General features: G+C 40.7%; 1 protein-coding gene across 1 annotated transcript; it reads left to right on the plus strand.

Moving 5' to 3' along the window:
• The first annotated feature begins 1,212 nt into the window (after window positions 1-1,212).
• On the plus strand, window positions 1,213-11,030 carry hoxb9a (homeobox B9a). The gene is made up of 2 exons (XM_026165917.1): window positions 1,213-2,022; window positions 9,389-11,030. The coding sequence occupies exons 1-2, from the start codon at window positions 1,407-1,409 to the stop codon at window positions 9,622-9,624; spliced, it is 852 nt and encodes a 283-aa protein (XP_026021702.1). The 5' UTR covers window positions 1,213-1,406; the 3' UTR covers window positions 9,625-11,030.
• Window positions 11,031-12,003: the final 973 nt, after the last annotated feature.

Consider the following 12,003-nt stretch of genomic DNA (forward strand, 5'->3'; position numbering starts at 1 on the left):
CTGGTAAATAACAGCTTTAATAACAAGCAACCTGTATTTCATATTCAATTGTCGTAAATAACTGTTAGCTCCATACACGATGCACAGACCGGATTTATACCCTTGAATGACTTCCTGAACGAGTCAAAGACTCCAAGTCTGTAATTATAAATAAATGCAAAGACTTACAAGCCCGGTGACTTTGCAGGTCAGCTGCAAGTCAAATGTTAGGACTTCCGATCAGCACAGACTGCAGCTGCTCTTCAGCTTCTTGGTTTCGAGCACACCGGCGGATTTCATCCCAACTAATTCAGCCAAAGAAGTCACCACCGGTTCCATGAAACAAAAGTCCGTTCCAGCTTCTCTTCCCGGTGCCCTCATTGCGCTCCGGACCGAGTTATGTTTATCCATAGCAGGCTGACCGCTGAGTGTAAAGTACCCTGTACCGGAGTAGCAGGAAAGATTCAACAGCCCCAGTTGCGTTTACAATCCGCACCACCACAGGCCATATATCAACTCAATAAAAACCAAAGCAGCCGGCACGATCTAGGATTTTATTATGGTATTAAACAGACTCAAAAAAGTAGTTGAAGTAGTTTGCGCTATAAAGACAAGCGACCTAACCACGCAGGACCCGATTTAATGGCGCTCGTTAACACAACTGGCTGTTAATCTGTCAATAAAAACGCTCCAGAATTCTCAGAGAAGCTGCCAAGTAGATCCAGGAGTCAAGTAAACGATGAAAAACACACATAGGTGTGAATTTTACCGCCTATCTTGTCTAGGATAGAAAATATCTGTGTTAACTCTCCTTAAGTGGAGGACTATTGGCACTTATACTACTGGTATTTTAAAAGCACACTCCTCGATCCAGGAATTGATTTAGTTTTTTTTTTTCATTCATTTGGCACTACTTATTTGTCAGCCATTGTCTCTGCTTTACAGTTCATACATACAGTCCAGACATAACATAATTTAACGGTTTTATATCATTCTAGATCGAAAGCAGCAGTAAATAAATTGACAAGATATTCGGAAATAGCCTTAATTTTGCATATTGCATATAAACATCTATCTGGGGTAGGGGGTGGGGGCTTGTGCATGCGTGATTTACGCTTCATTGACGCTTTTTTTCAGGTTAGAAGAAAAAAAAAAACCGGCCAATCACTTTTCGCCTCGCTCACAGACTTGACAAACCCCCGTGCACAGTGCTAGGCTGTAGGGCTGTAGCACTTTGTTTCGAAAGAAAGGGACTAGGGGAGGGATAGAGAGGCAGAGAGACGAAGTAAGAAAGGGAGGGGGCAACCTACCAAAGCACAGAATTGAAGAAGAAAAAGAAAGAGAGGCAAAAGAAGGAAATCTCGTAATGTCTCTTGTCTTGTTTTCTATTTAGTGAACTCGAGGCGTTTCACAGATAATGCCCGAGAATGTCCATTTCTGGGACTTTGAGCAACTATTACGTGGACTCCATCATAAGTCACGAGAGCGATGAACTCTCATCCCAGACTCGCTTTCCTAGCGCCCAATATTCCGGCTCGAGCTCCGCTGCGTCCGCGAGTGGGAGGCTGCCGGGTGGCGCTGCTGCGCACACGGAGCATCCCCATCCCGATTCCTATCCGTCCTGCAGTTTCCAGCCCAAGCCTCCAGTCTTCTCGTCATCATGGAGTCCATTTAATCCACACCACGGAGCCAGTGGCCTCCCCGCTGTCTACCATCCCTACATCCCCGCGCAGCACGTGCCCGCCGCGGACACACGGTACATACGTTCATGGCTGGACTGTGCGCCGCGGAGCTCTGAGTCTGGTCCGGTACAGGGCCAAACGGGTCAGGTCAAGCTGGAGCCTCAGCTTGGCCATCTCGGTGGGGAGATCGCATCCAAAATCATGGGACAGCATCAGCACGAGCCCACAACATACATCTTGGAGTCAGCGTCCACGGCAGCGCGCGAGCTTAGCCACCATTCGGCCGCCATCCAGGGAACAGGGTTCGAAGAAAACAAGGACATTAGTGAAGGGAATGAGGACAAAGATGGCCTGGATCAAAGTAAGTTATTAAAGCAGGAAATAACGCGTGATAGTGGGAGAGAACAAGACGAGGGAGGGTGATTGTAAATGCTTTTAATGCCGCCATAAAACTAGAACAAAGAACTGGAGAGGCCGAAGTGCCCCCACCGTCTGCTCTCTAACTTTACTGTGTTTTTTGGCTCATGTCATCCTTGTATTTGCAGCTGGCGCCTGTAGCAACATTTTTTAAATGGATTATGGGACGCAACTTTTTCAGACTTTAACAGTTCTTTAAAAAATGTGTCAGTGACTAGCAAGTGATGCATACGATTTTATTAAAGCTGTTAAATTAGCTAAAGATATTACGAGCAACACTCTGTATTATAATGTTGCTTGCTTTAAAGGTGACCCTGGTATTGCCTTAAAAGAGACCGTCAAAGTGACTCATAGTGCTTACGATAGTGTTGACCGTCTGGCAAAAGCTTGTCACAGCTTTGCGCAAATGATGCGTATTATATACACGTTAAAAGGTTTTGAGCGCGCGGTAGGGCGGTGAGTCCAAAAAGCTTCAAAGTCAACTTAGGAAGAAAGATTATTAAGACTAACAGTTGGAAAACTTCTAGCCTATTTGGCACTTTTTTTCCTCTTCGTCCTTAAATCTATCAACCCGACAGAAATCACAGAAGGTAGTTTGTTTGTGTTACATTCAGATTGACATACGCATTACTATCCTGTTTCAAAAAGACCAAATCTTCTTTGAGATAGATTAAGATATCGTCTCTGGACCCTTCTGCTTCCAATCCTTCGCATTTACGCATTACCCATTTTATGCCCCCCACGCCCCGCGCGTCTACCGTTTCTCTTGTTAGTTGTACGCTTATAAATGGGAAGAAGAAGACAAAAGACTACAAACCAGATTGTCGAACCCGGTTTCTTTTTAAAAATCATGAAAGGTCAGTGACCTAGCCGCAGAGCTCCGAGCCGCCAGCATCTGTGGCGCAGAGGCCTCTAAGTCAGCCTAAGTCTGGCTACACTTTGTTAGACTCACATCAGAGCTGGACAGTCAGGACGTGCACTCTGCCTTCTCACGGCGTGTATAAATCGTCCCACCTAGGCCCATGTAAATTCCTCAATGGCTTCGAGCTTTGCCAGCTACAACGTGAAACACAATGAATATATATCCTAAATTAATTTAATTTTGTGTGTTCTTTATGTACTAGCGAGTTTTATTTATTTATTTACTTTTAAAAAGAAATCACCCAATAATATATAAATGACTGCAGCCTTCAAATCAGGTTAATCTCAAAGCATCAAACAAACAGCTAATTGAATTGTAACTTTGTTAAAATTACCCTTTCCTGCTGTGTAATACTTCAACCCAGGCACAGCTCTACTGACCTTATTGTGGTCTGTAGTCTGGTGGTTATATGAACGTATATGTAAAAATACCTTCCACAAATCACAGTCATCTTGTTATAAATCCGTTGGTAGTTTGAGAAGTGCAGGACGGTCTTTTTTCTCTCCTCTTCTTTTATGTGCCTTTGTTCCTTTGTGTTTTTTCTGATTGTTTGCTTTTTTTAACAACAGCATTTGATGCTGGGTCTCTTCACAGTTCTCTTCCAAAGTTTCTTGACTTTTTGGATGGGACAGAAGAAAACCGTACCCTAGAAAGAGATTCAAATGAATGTATAATTTCTTTTTAACTGACGCCGGAGTTTATTTCCCTTTCTCAACTCCCTCCTGACAAATCTACCAGAGGAGTCGGAACATCAGTGTGCGAGAAAGAGCGGGAGACCTCTGTCTCTATTGTGGCCTTAATAAGAAAAAAATGGTCACAAAGAAACACACATTCATATATACACACATTCACGTTTAGTGTATATATACACGAATACTACACTAGAGTCACACACATATGCATACACATGCACAGCCAGCTTATTACTGCGATTGAGCACGCTATCCATCAGAACAGTGAGCTAGTCTAAAGACAGGATGGAGGCTAGCAGGCTCCAGTCTGAATTATTAGACTTTCCGTTCGTAGCGCCGTGGTGTTCGTGAAGGTGCTCCTCCTGAAGAGTTCCTCTGTTCCCCTGTTTGAATGAGTAATAGAAAAAAAAGTTTCTCTCTGAGCTGTCTTATAGGGTTCAAAAAGCAGCCATAGAGACTTTTTTCCTCTGGTTGATTTGTGTTCTCTTTGTGTCCGTATTGCAGTGACTTAATGTTTCAGGTAGTGGGAGCATACTAAGCAGCATGTGAAAGCCTTTTCTCTTTTTCATAACGTGGACATTTCAAAATGGTGGCGTCACAACACTGCGTTGATTGATCCTCCCCGCGCGACTTTTTTTTTTTTTGGAGTAATTAGTAAAGCAGTTTGAGTGGAAACACACTGGGTGATTTGCATTTGTCATTTTCAAAACTCTTTGGTTTGGAATAACTTTCTTTTACATCTTTAGGCATTTTAGGGACAGTCTTATTTGCATCCTTGAAAAGGGTAAAATGAGAAGACTGAAACCATGTTTATGTATATAGGATACATATTACGTTTATTGGCTTAACTTAGCTTGGAAACAGGGAAGCAAGGAGCCATTAATTTCCAAAGGTAGCAAAATAAAAATTTCAGCACCTTTAAAACTCACAAACAGGCATGTTACATATTGTGTACTCATGAAATTAGAACATTAAAATGTACTTTCTGTTATTATTCACGTAACACTGGGTCTTATACCGGATAGAAGTGGTCACATATAAATGCCTAACAATGCAGTCCTCCACAGTAACCAGATTCCCCTGAAAATGTTGACATTATATACTTAAATGTGTCAGCTACAGCACGGCAAAATTCCTCCCCTATTTGATAGTAATAAAGAATTTTGAACAGATGGTTGGTGTTGGAAGAATTCTGAAAAAGTTTTACTTTTTGGCATTCATGTGTCGTCAACCACAGAAACATTCTGGACATTTTTTTTTTATCAACATGAAAAACTTGACTGTTTCCCCGATTCAACCTTGTAGATCTGAAAATGAACATGCTGTGATAGCCAGGTTCTAAGACTAGCTTTGCTTGTGAAATCAGTCTAATAAACTGTACTTGTCCTCTTTAACTTGTTTTCAGGGAGGAATATATAAAAATGAGTGTCTGCATGATGTAGTCTATCTTCAGATTATGGCTGAGTATTTAAAATGGTCGCCATGTGAATAACATCACTGGAATGCTACCTTTGAAAACATCCTATCCAGTTAATGCCAGTCTACAGCTACAGATTTCTCTTTATGCTGCTGGCACTGGGCTGCTTTCCAGAATAAACTACAAGATTACACTCCAGTCTTTGTGCTTCTGCTTTTGCTGCCAAGCAGGCTGACAAAGTTATTACCTTGAACTTTATTAACTTATAACACAGAGTAAACAACCCCATTAATTGGCGTGTTGCTGTTGGTGAGATGGGGTATAAGTGTTGGCGGTGGATGGGGATGGGGAAGTATGGGAGCGGGATAAAATATGACTCTGGGAAATGTAATAACATGCCTTTGGGATATATGAGAGGTCAATTTCTGGAACTATTAGGGTGAAATTGCAAAGGGAGGAAGACACACAGAGAAAAAGAGACTGGATGGGATATTTATCTTAACTGTTTCAGTTGCTGTTTCCATGCATTCATCAAAGTAGACACACACACACACCTAGGCAAAGACCCACATGCTAACAACTGAACATCAGCTGCAGGGCCATGGGCTATAGCAGGCAGCTTTAAGGGAACGTAAATCTTTTCATCCATGCGCCTGTCCATGAACACCAGGCTTCTGCAACTATGTGGATGTAACCTACAGAAAACTTAAAGTTAACATACAAGCAAGGGTTACCATTATACAAGCAACACCCCACCCCAGCCTTATTCTTTCTATTGAGATACTCTCTGACTTCCCATATATTAGAAAAAAGATGTCTACACTAACTCAGCCCTTTCCAAACTCTCCCACTCCTCAATCGGTTTGTCATCCTGGGTGACAGCCATCGTCACGGCACAGCTCTGAGGGTAATGAATGGTCGTAGAGGTGAATATACACCCAGGGAATGCAAAGCACACACTTTACAGTGACAAAAGCTCTCACCCCCCTAGTTCCCACCAGCCTCATCACCTTACTGGACAATATTTTGTTCTGCATTGAAATAAATCCTCTACATGCTGCTTTTGTTGAAGGAAATTAATTCCAGAAGGTATTAAGGACATATTTACTGACAATGGCCACTAACTATAATTCAACTTGCAGGGAGAACAGAAGAGAAACCTAAATTATATCTTCTGTCAAATCCAAGCAGAGACAGATTCTAGATAATGCAATCATTTTCAAAACCCAGAGTTTCAAGCATTGCAAGATTACTATAGACTGCATACAAATGACGGCCATAGCCCATCATGCCACCCACTGGTTATATACAGTGTCAGTTCACAACACCAGTCATCTCAAGAGTTTCAAATATGAAGAGTTGGACAGTACCAGTCCTTAGCGTCTTTCACACGTACTGGCTAAAAAAGCTAACTATATTCCATGAGCCTCTGGCAGCACAGAAGAACCATAGTGTCAGGCATCATAGGAGCTATGAACAGGCATATGGCTCAATAAATTATTCGACCTCAGACAGGAACTGGCAGAAACATCAGAGGGGCAAAACACCAGCTACTGGTAGCTAGAGCAGTCATTGTCTGCAACATGAGACTGACCAATCATGCACCACCTGGACTGACTACAAGAAAGCCTATGAGTGAATGGCTCACACATGAATCCTGGAATGCTTAGAACTGTACAAAACCAACCGGACCCAAAGAGCCTTCATCAGGAAGTCAATATGGATGTGGCAAACTACAATAGAGGTCAACTTCAAGCCAATTGCAAATGTCACCATGAAATGCAGGAGAGTTAATATCCTAATTGTATTTACTCATTTCAAACTCAAAAAGTTGCTTGATATCTAATTATTAAAACAATTTATTATACATAAATATAAAATGGGATCCAGATCAGAATGTCAGTAATCACAAGGTGTTTTATCTTTTAAAGACCCTACAAGATTACTTAGATGATTATATGACAAGCACTTAGTGATGGTGTGGAGGACAAACTCCACACTTAGGAGGAAGAGAAACAGTCTCAGGGAGGAGCAGCCACCTCAAATGTTAAATTGGGAAGGGCAATGATAACAGGAAAAAAAAGACTAAAAAAAGACTAAACAGAAGTTAATTGATATGAAATATTTCTTATTTATTGTATATAAAGTGAATAACCTTGTCTTATTAGAATGAGTTGAGTGAGTTGTCGTTTCAAGAAATTGCATTTTACTGTAATATAGATGACTGTTCGTTTTGTCTGCCATCTTCTGTAGATTCTAATTACCAAGTCGTTATACCTCATGTTTCTTTACATGTTTCTTTACGTTTTGTAGAACACGTTCTAATGTTAGTCCGGGAAACCTTTTGTGTCATTGATTTAACTTTTTTTTTATGGTGAACAATAACGAATTACACTCTGATGATGTATTGGGGCAGAGATTCAATAGAATTATAATTATCTGCCCTTACTCTGACTTCCACTATTTACTCTCCTGACAAAGGAACAACCTATTCTGGAGGTCGCAGTTCTATAAGTAATTCTTATAGAACTACATGGCTTAACTTTATATTAAGCCATGTGTTTTCAAGACAAAATCAAACCACGTGAACACAGAGGCGTAGCAAACGTGAAAGGAGGACGTATACACGCAAACAAACAGAAACCGGAGGAGAAAATGATGAAAGGACATAGCACCTGCTGGAGACCTGCTGGTGGGTGCAAGGATGAATCAGAAAGATTCAGAAAGAGTAACTATTTCCAGGTCATACTGATGGTTAGACTTCATTTGTGGTTTGTTTCTCTGATTTCCTTTAAATGAAATAAAATCGAATAACACTGCAACGAATGAACAGCAGCTTTAAAGGAAATAATCGCAGCATGCTCTTGTTTTCCCCTGTGCGTCCCACATTTTTATCATTGCTGATGGCATTTTATGGCTTTTAAAACTGAGTTTTTATTTGTCTTGTTTGGAGTTTTAAGGCCTGACTTGGTAACATTGGGTGTATTTTTTTCTTTGTTAAAGTTTAGTTATTCTAACTGCTAGGCGTTTCCGTTTGTTGGTTTGACTTAATGGAGGAAGACTCTGACCTAACCACAGGAAATGCTTGCGCTTGGTTAAAGATTTTATTTAGAACATATAAAAATGGAAATGTACCAGAACGAGCTATGGATGCGCAATTTTCTTTCAGATGGAAAAAAGCACTATCAACGGGTTTAAAATTGAGTAGGGGGCTTTGTTTTGATCTCTAACTATCCTTTAGAAACTTGAGATGCCGGGAGACTCCTTACAACCTTTACAACCTGCCTCATAGTGGAGATGGGGGGGGGGGGGGGGGGGACATAGCTTTGAGCCCCAAACCAAACCCATGCCTGCTAAACGAGAATTTAAGGCTAATTACATTGTCCTGAATGCTATAAACGGGGTTGTGGTGATGGGAAGCAGGGGTGGTGGGGGCACAGTGGCCTGGCAAACAAGGAGGCGATGCAAAGACAACGAGGGAAATAACTGAGATAAATTCATTATGTTCTCATCGAAAACAAAAACATTTAGTTTTCATTCAGATTTCTGCTACTGCACTCAAAAGAGCCAAATCTCAGTACGCTTAATGAATAGCAAAGGATAACATTTTTTTCTGGATTATAGATTTCCCACAGCTAGGAAATTTAGGAACAATTGCTACACAAGCGATGGATTTAGCGCTCTATTCAAATCATAATCCTTACAAAAAAACTAAAAGATAGAACACTTTCACCAATGTGTGTTTGTGTGTTTGCTTTCTTTTTGTCATAAAATTAGATTAAGCTGCAAATATAGAGACAGTGCTTACTCCTAGTGCATTCAACTTTGCCTTGCTTTTTTGTTTTGTTTTCTTGTTATCGATAGTTGCCTCCTTGAATGGCGCGTGAAGCCAATGTGAGGTACAAATGAGTTCAATAATAATTTTAAAAAATTAACCAACAAGAAAAAAAAGGAAATCAGCATGGTAGTCCGAGTTTTTCTTTTCTCTTCTTTTTCTGTTTTTTTCCCCCCTTTAATCCTCTGTCATTTTTCATCTGCATACTGGAGGGTATTCATGGAAAGAAGGCCGCGTGGCTTTGATGTGATGCCATATAAAAGGGCCATGGTTTTACTTATGTCCAAATTATGTGTTATTAATAACGTGCATAAAAGTGTCATTTGCTGAGTCTAGTGTTGTCTTCAAGATGTCGTGAACACAAAATAGTGTTAGAGTGACTGCATGGATTATCAATTTCCATTTTTTAATCGATGATTTTTTTTCTGTCGTTTCTTCCTGCAGATGACCCATCGGCCAATTGGCTTCATGCACGTTCCTCCAGAAAGAAACGTTGTCCGTACACCAAATACCAGACGCTAGAGTTGGAGAAGGAGTTCCTGTTCAACATGTACCTCACGCGCGATCGGCGACATGAGGTGGCACGCGCACTCAATCTGACAGAGCGACAAGTGAAGATCTGGTTCCAGAACCGGAGGATGAAAATGAAGAAACAAAATAAGGACCAATCCAAGGACTAGCAGGACATAAACGCTCAGACACGCATGCATGCACACACACATCTCACATTCCCAAGAACTGCAAAAATGTACATGCACATCTACTGCTTCAATTTCTTTTAACATTCCGAGTGAGCCAAACGTGATGTCAATCTAAGTATGATCCCAAACAAGCGCATATGACGCTGCAGCTGAAGTATTAGGAACGTCTAATTTTCAGAGTTGGAAATTTCCTGGAACTTCTGGATTATTTCCTATTAGGCGATTGCGATAGTAAAAAATTGAGTTTGTTTCGGCGGCCAATCTTTCAAAGCACTCAGATTGACTCAGTGTAAACCTTCGGATCAGACTAATAGATTGATGAATTCAAAGATTTTGTTGCCATTACTTTCTACCGAGTTCTTATTAAGCTAGCAATTATTATACAGTAATGCAATTTGATATCGGATTAAATTCTTCAAGATAAAATGTGCAGAAAGTTGATTGATTGTTTATTGACACCAGAGGTGTGTGCTGAAGTGCTGAAAATGGGATTTCACCCGGTCATTAACAAGCACGAAAAGCACCCACAGCTCGCACACAAGCGCGTTGCTGTTCGTTTGTATTTGTACTCCCCCACCCCACCCACTCTTTTTTGCTGGCAGGATTTAATTACATAGCGCCTGATAGTTGAAGCTGATACAAGCAGCCAATAGCCGTTTGTTTTCCGGTTGTCTGACCATCGGGTCTATCCCTGGGATCTCGGCGTTCGGCTTGCTTTTAGGGTGGCTCATGCGCTGCGGCGGCGGCTGATCAGTAGCCTGACGTCACAAGAGTTTAGAGTTAGTTAAGAAGAGGACTCACGACAGTTATTATTTATTTAATAAATCAACCCTTTCCATCAAATTAAACTTCCAGCTCAGCTGTGCACATTTCAGACTGAAAACAAGGATATAACGTTTGTCTGCTTACCATCGTCAGTCTTTTTTCCAAGTCCTTTCTATTTTTATAAATTGTCGTGTATCAACTGCTATGCAAGGCATTCTCTCTCATGAAACGAATTGTGTTGAATGCGTGCGCAACACTGGTTTCTATTTACTACCAGAAACTTGGTGCAATAAAAATAAATAAATAAAGCTGAAAATAAATACATGTCTGCAGGTCCCATTACAAGTTTAAGTCTAGAGCAACAGACAGAAAGTAAAAAAAAGTCTTAGGTTAGTATGCAGATTTTATATCTTCGAGTGTTTTCTTCATTTTATGCAGAACTTTATTGATTTGGATGTTAACACATAAGTAGGCCGTGTTGTAGAGCCGGACTGCGTTTTTGTAGTGTCGGTATACTTAAATGGCGTCCCGTAGCAGTTTTATGGATGGGAAATAAACAACATGCGCGAGCGCTTGTGTGTGTGTGTGTGTGAGAGAGAGAGAGAGAGAGAGAGAGAGAGAGAGAGAGAGAGAGAGAGGGGGGGGGGGGGGGGGGGAGTTTGTGTGTGAACCAAAATACATATACAATACATCTACTCCTTTTTACAAAAAATTATAATGGGTTTGTATGGCCAGATGTTTTTTTAGCAAGAAGAGAAACCTGCCCTTTCTCCGAAGCATCAACAAATCCTCTATTTACACAAATGTTTACATGGTTTGCGCATGCCTCAAAGACTTCATTTCGTCGTACATCGTTTTGTGTGTAAATCTGTCAGAGGGGATGCTAACAGGAAAAAAAAAATAAAGAGAAGTTTCTTGATATGAAATATTTCTTATTTATTCTATATAAAGTGAATAACCTTGTCTTATTGGAATAAGTTGAGTGAGTTGTCCTTTCGGGAAATTACATTTTACTGTAATATAGATGACTGTTCGTTTTGTCTGCCATGTTCTGTAGATTCTATTTCCATGTTGTTGTACCAACTGTCTAAAACATGTTCTGATGTCAGTCCGGTGAACCTCTTGTGTCATTGATTTTGTATTTTTTATTTTTGTTTTGGTGAACAATAACATTCTGGTGATGTATTGGGGCAGAGATTCAACAGTATTATAATTATCTGCCCTTACTCTGACTTCCACTATTTACTGTCCTGACAAAGGAACAATCATTTCTGGATGTCGCAGTTCTAGAAGTCGTTCTTATAGAACTACATGGCTTAACTCTATATTAATCCATGCGTTTTCAAAACAAAATCAAGCCACGTGAACACAGAGGTGTAGCAAACATGAAAGGATACACGCAAACAAACACAAACCGGAGGAGAAAATGATGAAAGGACATAGCACCTCCACACTCCAGTGGACCTGAACACCACGTGTGTGTAATACAAGGTGCTGAAGCTCAGTGCACACAAAATCCTCTTCATAGCCCGTCACCTATGAGACCACATGGCTTAACTTTATATGAAGACATGTTTCTTTAAGACAAAATAA

This window comes from Astatotilapia calliptera, chromosome 4, assembly GCF_900246225.1.
Source record: "Astatotilapia calliptera chromosome 4, fAstCal1.2, whole genome shotgun sequence".
Taxonomy (NCBI): domain Eukaryota; kingdom Metazoa; phylum Chordata; class Actinopteri; order Cichliformes; family Cichlidae; genus Astatotilapia; species Astatotilapia calliptera.

Coding starts and splice junctions, on each gene's coding strand:
- hoxb9a (XM_026165917.1), top strand. CDS start 1,407: ATGTCCATTTCTGGGACTTTGAGCAACTATTACGTGGACTCCATCATA. Junction 2,023..9,388: donor CAAAGATGGCCTGGATCAAA/GTAAGTTATTAA, acceptor TTCTTCCTGCAG/ATGACCCATCGGCCAATTGG.